At 38.3% G+C, this 15,457-nt stretch overlaps 1 protein-coding gene across 2 annotated transcripts in view; it reads left to right on the top strand.

The window, feature by feature from the left end:
• rbks (ribokinase) overlaps nucleotides 1-15,457 on the top strand; it is a 53,138-nt gene that overhangs the window by 5,195 nt on the left and 32,486 nt on the right. For both annotated transcript variants that reach the window (XM_085256838.1, XM_085256839.1), the window contains exons 2-3: nucleotides 1,954-2,015; nucleotides 15,253-15,385. In XM_085256838.1, the coding sequence (XP_085112964.1) occupies nucleotides 1,957-2,015; nucleotides 15,253-15,385 (192 nt within the window). In that variant the 5' untranslated portion in view covers nucleotides 1,954-1,956. The remainder of the gene's footprint in view (nucleotides 1-1,953; nucleotides 2,016-15,252; nucleotides 15,386-15,457) is intronic.

Raw genomic sequence — 15,457 nt, 5'->3', positions numbered from 1 at the left:
GATGTAAGTGACTTCGTACAGCCCCGATTTGCAGACGCTGTGCGCAGAGGTTCAGGAGCAGAGGTCCCATTATAAAGATATCACGGTAGAACCGATGATGTTTCCATCAACATGCTTTTCAGCATCTCTTTATTGACCACTTTTCACACACGGTTGCTGCAGGCATACAGCCGGCTGTAGCTTTTCAGCTCACAGCCCGACAACACAACAGCATAGAGAGCACAGACGTTAAGGTGGCGAGGCGTGATTGCGGGTGTCGCTCAGGTGCGTCCGCCTCCCCTGCAGCGGCGCTGCAGACCACGCCCCGCTACACACATTAACCAGGTAAAATACATATTTAGGCAGAATTTTGCAAATATATATTTTTCATTTTTTTGCAGCATAGTGCTTTTTTTCCAATTATTTTTTAAAAGTCAGGTCAAGGCTCCAAAAGCCCAAAGGCGATATAAGGGTGGCGGCTCACAACAGTTTTTGTTTGCTACATGGATCATTTTAGTTCAGCTGGGTGTCTTTCCTTTTCTTATATTTCTTTAAGAGTTCAAAATGTGTTAATTACATAAATAATTTTCTCTGTAACATTTCATGGATTTCATAAGCAACACACTTTAGTTGTTCACACAAAGCATAAGGTAAAAAAACAATATATACAGTGTTATCTTCATTTTAGATGTCAAAATGTATTTGCGGCTCCCAGTGTTTTCTTTTGCGTGGAAACCGGGTCCAAATGGCTCTTTGGGTGTTAAATGTTGCTGACCCCTGGTCTATTCTCTTGTTTTGGTAAATGAAGTTCTAGGATTTTATTTGGATGTTACTTATTAGCATTTGACCATTCGACAAATTAGCATTTGTCTGCATCTGTAGATGCAGTTTGTAAACCAAGCTAGCAAGCATCAGCATATTGCTTTGTATCCCACCTTCTTGTCCACATATTGTCATTCCAAGATGCAATAAACCAACATGGTGGCTGCAAAAATGCTAACACTGCTTCCAGAAAAATAACAATCTGCATCCTTCTTTCAAACACAGTCTGCGCTTAAAACAGCATGCATCATATTATTTTTAAAAAAGTGTTTAATATGTGTGAACCTCAATCACATGCTGGCTACACGCTAAAGTATCACTCATAAAAAAAATTTAAAAACTGCAGGTCTAAAATTGTATCACATTGTGCATGCGACTTTAATTACACTGTTTGTAGTGTTTAACATGCCCTTTCCTTAATGTGCTTTTTTTTTTTTTAACACATTTTGCAACACCTTTTTATAGCAAACGCTTAATATAAATGAAGTTTCTCACATTGGTCTGCTGAGCATCATAGCTCAGCTCAAGTTTAACTAGTAAGTGAGAATTTTGAAAGGGGTTCCCTGCTAATTCAAGTGGTCAGACAATGCAGTTCTTCACTGTAGTGAAGTTCTTGATGCCTGCAGAGAGAAGACACTATTCTGCAAGATGTGGGAGAGAGAATTGAGCCATCCTACAGCCAGCGGCCAAGCTTTCCAAGTCTTCCACTGCCTAGGAAGAGATTTGAAGAGATTAACACACTAGCATTAGCTCCGATACAAGCAGAGGATTGAATTAATTAAAGACTTTGCTGTGCTGCGGTGCATTCACATGGTGTAGCATTGAAACTGTCGCCACCCCACCCCCAGTAAGACTGGAATTTGTCCAACTCAGCCAGCCATGAATGCTCTATTTTTACCTTCTTCCTTGTTTCACTCAAGCTCATGCTAATGTGAGAGATAAATAAAATCAAGTGATTTTTGTTTGGAGGCTGTTGAGAAACTAGTTTACATATTTTGCCTGAAATGCCCCCATCAAGCTGCGGCTAAAGTCCTTCTGTCTGTTTTTTGAATGTTGTGAAATTCATTGAACAGTTAATTTAAATTGAGAAAGGGCAATTGTTCCTGTTGTAATAATACAACCGTATGTGTTTGTGTGGCTTTTAATCAACAGATCATGACTGAGAAGGTCTTTGATATTGTGGTGGTTGGCTCCTGTATGACTGACTTGGTGAGGTAAGTAGATTTAGTCCATTATTTAACTTTAAATCTGGTAAATCGATGATAGCATGTGAAACAAGTTGTTCCACTGACAATGATTATAAATCATCTTAAAATTTTATGAGAAGGCTAAATCTGGGTGCAGGAAACGCCTCTGCTTCCTCAGGTGGACCCAACAGGAAACAGCACATTACCATGTTAGGAAACTAATTTCAAAAATGTTCAGCAGACTTTGTCAAATTTGTGTCAAGTCCCGATGTGGCTTTGCTTATTAGTTAGAATTGTGGTCAGAGGTTTATGTAAGTGCATCTCATGGATGAACGTCATTGTAATTTTGGTCTTTTGATGATTTCTTTGAACTTTTCCAGGGTGGAATTAATAAGGAGCATACCCTTTAATGCCTGAAAAAAAACCAAGTATAAAAATATATATACAGGCTCACATGGTTAGAATATAATTTATTTTTTGATAGCTATCAACAAGCTTCTGGTTTAATTCTGGCTGGATATCTGACCACTCTTCTTGGCAGAACTGATCATGCAAATTGGTTGGTTTCCTGGCATGGATCCAGCATTTAGGCACAGTACACAATCAATAAATATATATGGCTTTAGGAAGACCATTCCAGAAGCTTAATGTTAGCCTGCTTAATCAACTTGTTTCACTGTGGACAGTAATGCTGGTGTTTCAGCAGTTTCCAGTTCATGGCAGGCTTAAGCTGTGGTGGTTTCTGGGTTGTTCCTGAACATCCTAACCAATTTCCTCTCACCTAAATGTAACAATTTGGGTCTTGTTCTAGACTTTGGCAAAGTGGTGACACATCTGTAACTTGTACTTATGAAACTTGGTTGAACTGATGACCTTGAAATCTGCGGTTGAATAGAAACAGCTACAAGAGACATTCCCAACTTGTGTAAATCTACAACTTACTTTCTTAAATCTTCAGTTTATTGGACTTTCCCATTGTTCTGAGTCAGTCAAGTGGGTGCTGTCAACCTAATTTATATGTTCATATTAAACAAGGGCAACAGGTCAAATAATCAGGTAAACAGATGGAAAGGTAATATCATTGTGAAGAGTGAAGCACTTCAGACTTCAGAATGATATGCTAAGGTGAGTTTTGGCTTTCTTGCCCATAAGTCTGCTTTGGATGACATAAATTTCGTCATCAGATAATGAGTGTGGACTTTGGGCAGATGTCGGTGTATCAGCTTCACATTTGCCTTCTGGGCAGACTTCAAGCTGATTTCATGACAGCATAACGTAAATAACTTCTGAGGGCAACAGCCAGTATTGGTGGGTCACAGCAATGGTCTCATATAAAAAGCCAAGACAAAACAAAGACTTTGAAAACAAGACTTCCTGTTCTGCATGCAAGTCTTTTAGTGCAGTCTGATTATGATTGCAGACAAAGTCTGAAAAACTGAGTTGTATCAGATTATAGCCAAAGATTTCAAGATTGTGTTTCATCCATTGCATTCCTGTTTTCCACGGTTAATCTGCCTGCAGCCTGTTCAAACGTCAGTGCTACTCCATTAACAAATGGAAACCAAGACCCAGGTTTCCTACAGATTGTGCATATTTAAATGCATATAACTGTTTACATAAATTTGTTTTGAAGCTGTAAATCTGCCACCATTATCAGTGTAAACTGTAAAAGCTCAGGCTTAGCAACAGTAACTCAGAGGATGCACCTCAGAAAACAGTCAATTGTCTTTGCTTGTTTCCCTTTATTATTATTAACCACTGCAGCCAGCCTTTTCCTCCAGGGATTTTATTTTGACATGCACGCCTGATGGAAAATATGGCATAAGGGCTTAGGGGTGTTTTCCATCAGCCTGAAATGGTCTGCAAAGTCTTCCTACACTGGAATAGAGGAAGTGTTCTAAAGTTAGACAATGCTGCTGCATTTTCAGTATTTGTCCTAAAAGCCCCCTGAGTTACAGGAAACATCAGCAGTGTGCGTGTGTTTGGCTCAACGGCTTTCAGGCCATTAGGCAGTAATAAAGGGCAGGCTCCAGGTTCTAATCCGTCTATTAGATTGCAAAACACGTTCATATTGGACTGAAGAATGCTGCCATCAGCTTTCATGGCATTTTTAAAAACACATGATTTTTTTAAGTGAATCAAAATTAAAAAAAAAAAATAGACAGCAGAGAACTGAATTAAATGGAAATAATTTAAATTATTGAGCAAAAAGTTGTAGGCTGATGTTTTAGTTTTGTACGCCTACCCTTTCCCAGCATTTTTGTAACTACAATTTTTGAAAAGACCAGTAAAAGTAATAAATTAAAAACAAGGAAATAAACAAGATAAAAACAAATGTTCAGTAAACAATGGTTATCATACCTCATTTTGTTTAGCTCTTGATTTTTAGCTTGTCAGTTGGTACATAAAAAGCGAATCTATTAGTCTAAGATATACAAATGATTAAAGCGCACGTTTTATGTTACTGTTATTTGTAAGTAGATGTTTTTTTTTAAATCTTGGACTTTACAAGTCCAGCTTTGAATGATTCACAGTTCAAAATAATCCTTATTTATTGTATGGTGCTTCCTTAGAGAATTCAAAGGCCTTTATATTCCAAATCTAAGTCATGTACAATAACCAACAAGAGACCGGTGATGTATAAAGTCTTATGGAGGCGCTAGATTGTGTAAACGCAATATTCTTGTAGCATCTCTTGCATTTTCTTCAGCACAGAGGACGGCCTGTTTTCATGAAAAATCGGTTGGAACTTCTCTAATTTAAATGAGACAATGTGTGGCAAGAAGTGTCATTTGTGCTTTTACAATGATTCGTAATTGATGAATATCTTTCCAGCTTTATCAAAATTAAAAACTCCCTGGCACATCCAAAGAGTCTCACACGAATGCTTTGTCTCATCATTATATATTCTGATGAGTTTTAAAGTCATTCTCTTTCATTTGTGTTTGCAGTAAAAAATGCTGTAGGGGTGAAGCAATAAGATCAGCTAGAAAAGAGAGCATCTAACTGGGCCCTGTGCTGTGAAGCAGGTTCAGCATACCCAGAATATCTTTTGCTTATCTGGCTTCACTTACTCGAACCAATCAGGTTAAGCGATCATAAAAAGCTAAATTTTACCACCTCAATAAGTGAACATAGGGTCCACCTCAGGTCTGCCTCTGGTTTTACAACAGAAAGGAAACTAAAATGCTGAAAAATATGACGAGATTAAACATATTGTACTGAAAGCAACAAAGCTGCTGCAGACAAAGCAGCAGAGTGTGCCGCGTGAGAGAGTGTGAGAAAGGAGAAAAGTATGGAAATAAAAATGCTCTATGAACGTGTGAGCACTTGACGACAAAAGAAAAGTTGGAAAAAATGTCAACTGTGTAAGTTAATGCTAAAGTGAATCTATATTTCCTACTGATGCTCTTTTTGAAGGACAAAAACTTGATTTAATCTCTTAATATGCACTCACTGAAGTCCGGGTGATCTTCCAGGAGTAGTGACTCTATTTTGCAGTATTCTGAATTATTCAGTAGGCAGTGATTACATGCTTGTCAGTCTTTTACCTCGAACACAATCTGCCCTTGAGTAGGTTAGGTCTGCAGTGTAAGTTACCATGGTGATGTGAACCACCTGCATAGCAGAGAAAACTCTGGGTTAAACCCTGAAGTTCCATGGAGAGGACCAAATCCTGCTGTGTCGTATAGACCTGCAAACACAAATGACAGATTGGTTGAAATGTGTGTAGTAAATAGATTAATAATGTTTATGATGACTTAGTTTCATACAACTTGGATCATAGAGAAGCAGACAGAAATTATGGATGCATGTATTAGCCTGAATTATGCATTACAAACTTGATGGTCAACCAAATTATGAGTTTCCACAAATCAAAATCGCTATTTATCCCTTCCTCTAATTGGCATCATTTTACAAACAAATGAAGGCTTTTAAAGCATTCTGAATCCTAGGTTCACATGTACATACAGTATGCTCATGTTTATTAGGAACATTCATCACTGTAATAATACATATGTGACCAAAAATAAAGAAAATCAGAGTATGTCCACTTAATTTCTGGTCTAAAAGGTGGGACCATCTGATGGTAAATTCAAGTCAAACTGTGCAGATGATCTGGTATAATTCCTGCTTGCTAAAATGTCAGCGTTGCATCATCCTCGTACGTGGTGAAATTTGTTGAGCCAAGTAGGATCCATTCCCACAATCATTAGTCATCAACTGCAGCACAATGGGTTAGTTTGAAATAATTTGTCATCCTCTTTTACCAGAACCTTTGCAAGCAAATGACACAATCTCAAAAGGCATATAAATCAGCTGTGATGGCAAAAGTCTCAGTGGGCTCCAGCCAACTAAATGTCTTCCTCTCAGCGTGAAGAAGTGTGGAGATCGCGCAACAGTTTGTGTCATGCTGCGTCTTTTATATTTTTATGTGAAAAACATATATGACTGACAGGTGAGGGGAGCAATAACTGTCATGACTGTCACCTGCATGCCAACGACTGAAGCTCTGAATAAACAACAAACAAAATATGAGCTGCAGAAAAAGTTTCATAGCAGCTTTGCACAAAGTTGTCGCTTGACTGTCCACACTTATCAGAAACACATGCCTTCTCCTACTGCGAGTTTTTTTGGGAAAGGAAAGGCACTTTTTGGTTGCTCATTACCAATTCAAGCAGTGACTTTCTGCTTTGAAGGGCAGGAGATGTCAATTAAGGCTCTAATAAGCTAATGGGAAATGGCCTGTTTTTGGTGGCAGGGAGTGTGTGTGTGTGTGCGCGTGTGTGTGTGGTGGGGCTTTTTTGGATGGAGATCAGAATGTGGATAGGGGAATACATTTGCAGCCCTTCAAAGTGATATGCATGACTTTGAAGTTAGAAATCCAGTTGTCTTGAACAGCCAGTGTTTGGGTGGCAGTACAATTAACTGACAGACAGCAGAGGCGCACACGCACACACACGCTCCTTTTCTTTTTGCTTCTGCCATATAAACACCCAAATGTAAGGCAGATTTCTGCAGTGTTTAGTTTCAAATGCATCCATCAGGCTGTGCATGTTGTTAGGCAGTAAAAGGTTGTGTTTGATTGGCTGCAATCTGCAGCGCACAGAGAAGAGGTGCAGAGCGGTTCAGGTTTTGAACCCATTGTCAAAGCCATACAGTGCCCCCTACAGCTCACTGAGGTATTGTTATTATTTTTTATTTTAGCTTCCATTTTTAGGCTATTTAGATCAAATTGCTTTCATAAGGGTGAAGTGGCCAAGGTAGAAACCATACAAATTCAAAACATATTAGAAGCGTAACAAATATAATGTAAGATACAAGATATACAACATGATGGTCTAAAACCTGCCACAAGAGATACTCTTAAATACACAATATGCCCTCTTCAATACATTTATTATGATTCTTTTAAATTTAACAACACAAGTAACCATAATCCAAGGTTCAAATCCAAGCTTAGATTTTTATGAAAAATATTGCATGTGCAAGGTGAGTAATAAAAAAAATGCTGTTTTCCCTTATATATCATAACCTGGAATAAAAAGCATGTTAGACTGCTAACTTATCCAGCATTGCTTTATGGATAAAAATGTAACAGTGCTTTTTCCTGTGAGCAGTCACTAATGCCTAACTAAGTAAGAAACTTTGCAGTTGTAAAGGAAAAAAGAGATTCACAGTAGACTGAATCACCACTCTGTAAAAATGATATCACCAAAAACAATTATCGGCAGGAAAGGAGCTTTTTTTGAGGAGTTATTCTAAGGAGACAGAAGCCTGAGTATCCTAACATTTTCATGGATTAAATCCAAAATACACCACATGTCTCGTCCTTTCAAAACAAATTATATGGTTTCTTTATTGTTTTTACAAGGGCTCATGTAAATCATGTATTGTAAATTTTATGCTGAACTTCTTACATTTTTGCCCGGGTAAGTAGCGTCTATTTATATTATAAAAAAAAGAAAATAAAACCAAAACAGCACCAAAAACTGAATTAAAATCCAAATTCAGAATACAACTGTAATAAGTTGGGTTATCTTTTTTGTTTTTTAAATGACTCATTCAGTCAGTTAACTGCCAAATTGGTCTGACAAAAGGTTTTGGTGATCATTATCTAAGATATTCAAATTCAAATTCAAATTTTATTCGTCACGTACACAGTCATACACAGTACGATATGTAGTGAAATGCTTGGACAATGGATATGACAGGATACACTTAATCTCAAAAGTTGGAAAATCCCTGTTCTCTGCAGCCAAAACAGTAAAACAACAACAACGAAAAACCTTAATAAAAATAGGGTAGCACTATAAAATACAATATGAGCAAAAAGTAAAGCAAAAAGGGAAATACTCAAGTTAAAGCTGAAAGAACTGAATACAATAAAATAACTAAAAAACATAGAATGACTTGAAGTAAATGAATAAAAACTGTTTAATAAATGTAGTAGAAACTTAGATGTGTAATTCAATAACTCTGTTGCTTTCGTGATAGTAGGAATTTAAAGAAGATGTCCTAAAAAACTGAATATAGTACAATAACATTGCTTCATAAAATAAAACAAAAAAAAAAAAGCTGACACTCGGACTGAACGAGAACAAACACAACTACAAACCATGCAGATTGGATTTTTGGTTGTTTTATGCCTTTAGCTTTAGATATCATTTTATCATGGTGATCAATTTGGGTATTTTATATACAGTCATATGGAAATGAATGTACGGCATCTTTTATTTCAGTAGCTTATAGAATCACCTTGAACAGCAATATCTTGAAGTTATCTTTTTATGTATGACTTTACTATTGTTCTCACATCATTTTGGGGGACGTTTGGCCAACACCTCTCAATGCTACTTTAGTTAAAAAGATGCCTGGGTATTTTTCCATTCACAGCTCCTTTAGAATCCCATCACAGCACTTTGGTTGGATTGAGGTTTGCACTTTTAATTGGGCCATGGCAACAACTTGATTCTCTTTTTCAGCTGTTCTGTTATAGATTTGCTGCTGTCGATTCAATTTCTGCAAGGTACCCAGGTCCTGTGGCTGCAAAACAACACCAAATTATCACCCCACCACCACTGTGCTTGACAGATAGTATGAGGTGTTTGTGCTGATAAGCTGTGCTATTTGTTTTTGCAAATGTGCCATTGGACTTTATGGCCAAACATCTCCATTTTAGTCTCATATGTCCAAAGGACATTATTCCACAAGTCTTGTGGTTTGTTTAGATGCAACTTTCTACACTTAAGCTGCCTTGCTGTGTTCTTTTACAGAGAGGAGGTTTTCTACTGGCAACCCTTTCAAACAAGCCATAATTGTTCAGTCTTTCTATAAATGTACTGTCATAGTCTCATAAACTTTAACATATAACATGCTAACAGAGGCCTGTAAACTCTAAGATATAGCTCTTTAGATTTTTTGTTACTCTAAGCATCCACTCTGGGGAAGATCAGCAGCTGTCCTGAATGTTTTCCTCCTGTAAATAATCTTTTTCACATAGAGCGATGGATGTTACATTGTTTGGCATGGCCTTGTAACCTTTGCCTTATTTCTTGGTGGGCAGCAGCAACTGAAAATCATTGGTGATATCTTCCTCCTTGAAAACACCAGACCTGCAACACTTAATACATTTCTGTGAAAACAGTAAGAATGTACTTCATTTCTTAGCAGTCTTGGAGTTACTGAGAAATAATATATATTACATTACAGTTTTTTGTAAGTAATACTTAATGACTCCCTGAAGAAAGTCATTTGTCACACTTCTCATTGTTAACAGTTAATAAAATCACAAATCTCTACCTTAATGAAGACATGCATACAATCTTTCTTGGAGTGTTTAAGCATTAACACAAAGCTGTAACACACAGCAAAGTTGAAAGCCCAAAGACGCTTCAAATTGATCGCTCTAGCTTTTAATGGTAGAAACGGATGCTTCTTTACTACAAACCTGAGTGCTTATTGTTGCTTTTGTTACTTGCTGAAGAACAAGCTCCACTGGGCTGGAGGTCAGCAAGCACTCAGCTTTTAACATCACTCATCACTCTGTGCAAAAGGCTCGAGCCAACCTTCATGTCTTTAATTTTGCTTAAAAAATAGGAGAAATTAAAGAGCCGTACTACTTCAGCCAGCTCTGCCTGTTTCCCCTCCTTAAGGATGGGTTCTTGATAGGCATTCTCCACTGAAACCATTTCTTATGAGGCTTCAGTGCCATAGGAATCTCTCAGGTCTGTGTCAGGCCTTGAGAACATTTTTTCAATACTGTTCATCTGCTGTAGATATTTTTTAGTACTGCTACTTATTATGCCCTCCACTTCTCCACTTCCCTGAATTTTTTAAGAACACATTGCACACCAGGCAGAGGTATGCTAAATGTTCAGTTCTTAGTAGCTGTAGATACAACTAAAGGAATGGGAACAACATATATGTTTTTTGTGATATTCTGCTAGTAACAAATTGCTTAAAGACCTTCAGAAACCCTGGAGAGTTCTTGCTTTAAAATAGTGTGGCTTCTTGGAAGCCAAATATAACAAAATGATGGGTAAGGCCTACACAGGAATAAAACGATGTACATTTAATGTTTAAGCTAAGAATATGAGATGAGGAAAAACATATGTATTGCTAAACTTTAGACATTCTAGCAAATCATCATAAAGGTTAATTTTATTATTTGTATTTCCCGTGTTCTGAAATTGTTGGTTTGCCAAGCCTGATATAGACCACCACGTAAAAAATGGCATCACACATGTGACTCCAACAAATGGTGTGACCACACAAATATAAACACCCACGTATACTCACACACTGCACCTCTTGTTGGTGGAGCATTTCGCCATGTCCATGTAAGGTATGCTGTCCTCACTCAGCCTGTTCTTTGTTAAATCTGCTCACCTTGTTCTGATTTACTGGAACGTCAGCTAAAAGGACCTTTGTGGACAAGGAGAATTATATAAGATGAGCACATAATATTATCCTCTGAGCCATGCGTGAACTTGGAAAAACAACCACTTGTCTGAGTCATAATAAGAGCTGAAGGTCATTACACTTCAGTTAAAATGTTTATTATGTTTAATACAACCACCCAATATCCACTGTTCTGTAGTTTAATAAAGTTTCAATTAATAAAAATGAAAGCATGACCTCCCTCATCCTATTTTGCAAGTTCACTTTGGAAGTTGTGCTTGGAACTGGAAAGACATTTCTAACTTTCCCCAGAAAACCCCCCAGAAAAATCTAAACAAAAACATCATATCAGCTTGTTTTTGTCCATGTCTGCTTCCCCCCTGTTGCTCACCAGCAGCTGAGAAATGACTTTAATGGAGATGGAGGGAGAGGGAAATGAGGGCCAGCCTGAAAGCAAACACTTCACGTCACTGCACACCTGCTTTTGGCCTCTTGGTTCCGTGGGAGAAAATGCACTAAGGTTGCACTTTAGCACATAACCGCCCTGTTTGTTTGGTACACTCACCGCAGACAACAATAGCTAAGTGTCTCTCTGGGCTTGAACAGGCGTGGGTGGGTTTATTTAGGAATTTGGAAATCTGTTTATCTTACCTGTCACTCATCCGGCTTCAGGTGGCTGTCGGCCAAATGTGGAGTAAGACCGTCATCCACAATAGTTAGGCTCATTACTTATTTATTCATTTTTTTAACAGTTTTTGGAAAGCCAAATTGGCACTTTGTCACTAACATCAGTTTCCTGAATGTTTTGATTAAAAATGAAATTTGGGCATTGATAAGGGACCTTTGTAGGAAGGATGCGGATTAATGCTCTTCCACACAGCCTTTAAACCGTTCAACACAACAAGAAATGTTAGCCATTTCACTAGCTACACCACAGTATGACTCAGTATTATTGCAAAAATAACTGCATGTTATAGATGCCTGTTGCCACTGTTAAGTCATCCATCTGTTTAAGCTTTGACTTTAGCTTTGTAACCATCACCATCTCAACACAACAACACAGGGTCAACAGAGAGACATGGATACCTGTTAATTAGTGCTATATAACGGATTAATAAAAACCAAAGATTTCTCCCAACAAAACTGGAAATCTTAGACATCTGTTAGTACAGTTAGAAAGTAATATTATTTGTCAGGCAACTGCATCCAAAATGCACCAACACTACAGTCATGGTATAGCGGACCAGTTCAGTGACTCTAGTTAACAGAGGTGAAGCCTTACAGAGTCCGAAGCGATAAATAAAAGTAGCTCTAATCCTAAAAATGCAAACCTTAATAAAATGTAAATGCATGAGTTATTGAAAGAAACCATCAATCATGGACTTTTTACGAAGGAAGAAATTAACTGTAGAGACCAAAACTACTTTTGTAGCAGGCTTTAAACATGTTAAGTTTTAGTCAACAAAATTCAGAAAAAGTCTGGTATGTTTGTTTATTTACTACAATCTGACATTTTTATTTGCCTCTACCATCTTGTGCCATCCCTTTAAATATTATTGTTGTAACTCTATTGTAAGACTTGCACAAAATGCGCTTTCAATGCAGCTATTTCACTATGGAGTTATTACATTTATTTTAAAGTGTTGTGTTTTGTGTTGTAGTTTTGCCATGCATACCATACATATCAGTTTTTTGGTAACTTAGAATAATTATAGGGGGTTATTTATCAGGGGCAAAGTTTAAGAAATTCCAACTGGTAATACAGCAAAAACAAAACACTGTAAAGGAGGCTGACTCACAGTCATTTAGACGTCTTGGTCTCTGTAATTATTTGCATCACATCTCCATGAAACTGTCTAAATAAAACTATGGGGATTTCTGTATTTTGTATGCTACTCTGGTCTTCCACAAATGCCTCTTTGGACACTTTTTATTTATGCTTTCCCCTTGCTCCAACTGGCTCCAGAGCCTAGTTCTTTTATAGGTTACATCTGTTAGGAAAAGTTTTCTCTCTCACCACTGTCACCAGGTGCTGCTCCTACAGTATCACTGAGTTTCAATTATGTTTTAAAGCACCCTATGATGACTCTTGCATTGCTTTGGTACTAGAATTTAGAGTGGACTTTTATTTTTGCTCACTTCCAGCTCCTTATTTTTATTCCTGTGTTCTAATTAGAGTAGCTTTGAGTGATTCACACTTCGAAATAATCCTTATTGTTCTATTATTGCATCTTGCTACAGCCCCTCAGTTCATCCAGTCTGAAAAAAGCCCTTTTAGATCCTCTCCCTTTGAAGGTCACTCTCCCTTTAAGCCAGATGTCTTCTGATTGGCTGCCCCTGGTATGTGCAACATTTGAACAGGAGGTGGGTGGGGCATCTGTGTGCCTTAGATGACCTTATAAGGGCAATGTTCCCAGTGACAGTGTACAGAGCCAGGAGGAAAAAAAACTGTGTGAAATTAATGGTGCATTCCTGAATTAGTCTGAAATTCCATGTTCCCAGTTGAAATTTTGTGGAACGCCCCCTGAACTCAGGTTTCCCACTCGGAAAGTCAGAGCAGACTCACAATGCATCAATTTAGGAATGATGGCACCCCTGAATGTAAACAGTAGTAGAACTGTACACTTCTGCTTATCCTTATCATCTGTGATACATTATATAAATATGGATATAGGTACATAGATATTGCAAGGTTTTGCAAGCAACAAGTTAGCTTGGCTGTCTGACATCAGGAGACAGCTTGCCTGGGCTTAAGGTGTGTTTTGATTTGGTAATCTATGCAAATAAAACAAAGTCTCTGAATGGCACATTGCGGTTCAGAGGTGGTTTTCTGTCAAACTGTTTCTGGGATTTTCTTTTGCCACTGTGAGCTGTGAAACCTCGCGGTGAGCCTCTGTGCTACCAAAACAAACTGTCTTAATGGCAGATGACATGACTGCCTCCCTTTTCTTTCTAGCTTCTGTATTGTAATGCTGACTTTGTGATTTTTTTCTTTCTGCCTTTTTTGCCTTTAGGCACAAAAAAAAATCACACTTCTGGGTTTTTGACACTTGATTAAAATGTGTCAGTGTCAGTGCTGTTCTTATTCAAGAGTTGCATGGTGCTGACACAGGTGGGAAACTTTTTAAAAACAGCTTCTGCTTCTACTTCTGACTGTGTTATGTTTTTGCACTCTGGTCAACTGATTTAGCCTCCTTAAAGAGGTGTGTGTGTGTGTGTGTGTGTGTGTGTGTGTGTGTGTGTGTGTGTGTGTGTGTAAATGTGTGTGTTTTATGTGTTAAACCTTTGTTCTGTTTCCTTCTTACCACGTTTTAGCCTGACTGACCTTACATCCAGTTATAGCCTGGGGTATGTCAGTTGTTTTCACACGGTTGTGCAAAAACAGCAGCATTTAGAACAACCTCTAGTGTTTGCCACCGGCTTCTCAGTTACTGGAAATCCTGGGATTGAGTGAACTTACTGTAACAGCACACCTGCCACAAACACGCTGACATACACACACAAACGCGCACAAAGGCACGAAAAAGAGCAACAACAGGGAGGAAAACAAGTTTATGACAACATTTTGCCACCCGCAAACCCTTTGGCCTCAGTCCAGCACTGCCCAGAGCTAAACCGCAGAGTCCTGACATACAACATGAAGCTGTCTGCTGTCTATGCACTGTTACTCATTACCCATTCTGGCTCTGTGATTGGAAGAATTAGGGCACAGACAGCTCCTCCTGAGGGCACCCACCTGTGGCATATCAACCTCGAGGGCAGGGGCTGGACTTGACCAAATCTCATGACTCAGGCGTTACGTGCACAGCCAGTGTCAAGTTGAGACATCTGTGGGATTCAATGGTTGCATCATTTGCAAATTTGGAGACACTTGTATTGGCACATCTGGCTGAATGTCTAGGTACAAAAGTACATTTTAAATCTATAAAGCAAGTTTCTTTTTGAAAAAAGACAGGGAAAAAACACTGAAGGAAACAAGTTTCCATTCATTCCAGCAATGTTTGCATTAAGTTGACCTCTCAGTGAAAGACCTTCAAAAGATATAATCCTCAGCAGACTCCACAAAAAAACTTTGTTTGTGTGGTTTTGCACGCTTTGCAGTGATAAATAAATAGCTTAACTAGGGAAGGATTTGAGCCCTGAAGGGTTTTCTTCACATTTTGACACTCGCAGTGCCAAACAAAACATTTTTTTTAACTTTGATGGAAGGTTTTCCAACTGTTATGTGCAGTATGAAGAGATGAAAAAAACCAACCAAAGCATTCCTTCAAGTAGAGGAATCCTTCATTTTTTATTTTCCCAATCCCATGAGGGGTTTCTCTTTGTAAATACTATAGTTACACACTGTGTTTTCTCTCAGCAAGGCACCAAGGCTACCCAAAGCAGGGGAAACCATCCATGGTCACAAGTTCTTCATCGGTTTTGGAGGAAAGGGGGCCAACCAGTGCATACAGGCTGCCAGACTTGGAGTCAAAACTGCTATGGTCTGCAAGGTATGGCACCCCAGTCAAAGTTTGGAGTTTTTGTTGGATTTTAGCATTAATATGTGTTCTCTCTTTTTAAAA

The sequence above is a fragment of the Mchenga conophoros genome, linkage group LG19 (assembly GCF_057382185.1).
Source record: "Mchenga conophoros isolate Kocher_MC1m ecotype Shallow Benthic linkage group LG19, M_conophoros_male_GT1.1, whole genome shotgun sequence".
Lineage (NCBI taxonomy): Eukaryota > Metazoa > Chordata > Actinopteri > Cichliformes > Cichlidae > Mchenga > Mchenga conophoros.
Note: the sequence above shows the minus strand (reverse complement) of the source record. Positions and strands in the feature narration are given on the sequence as shown.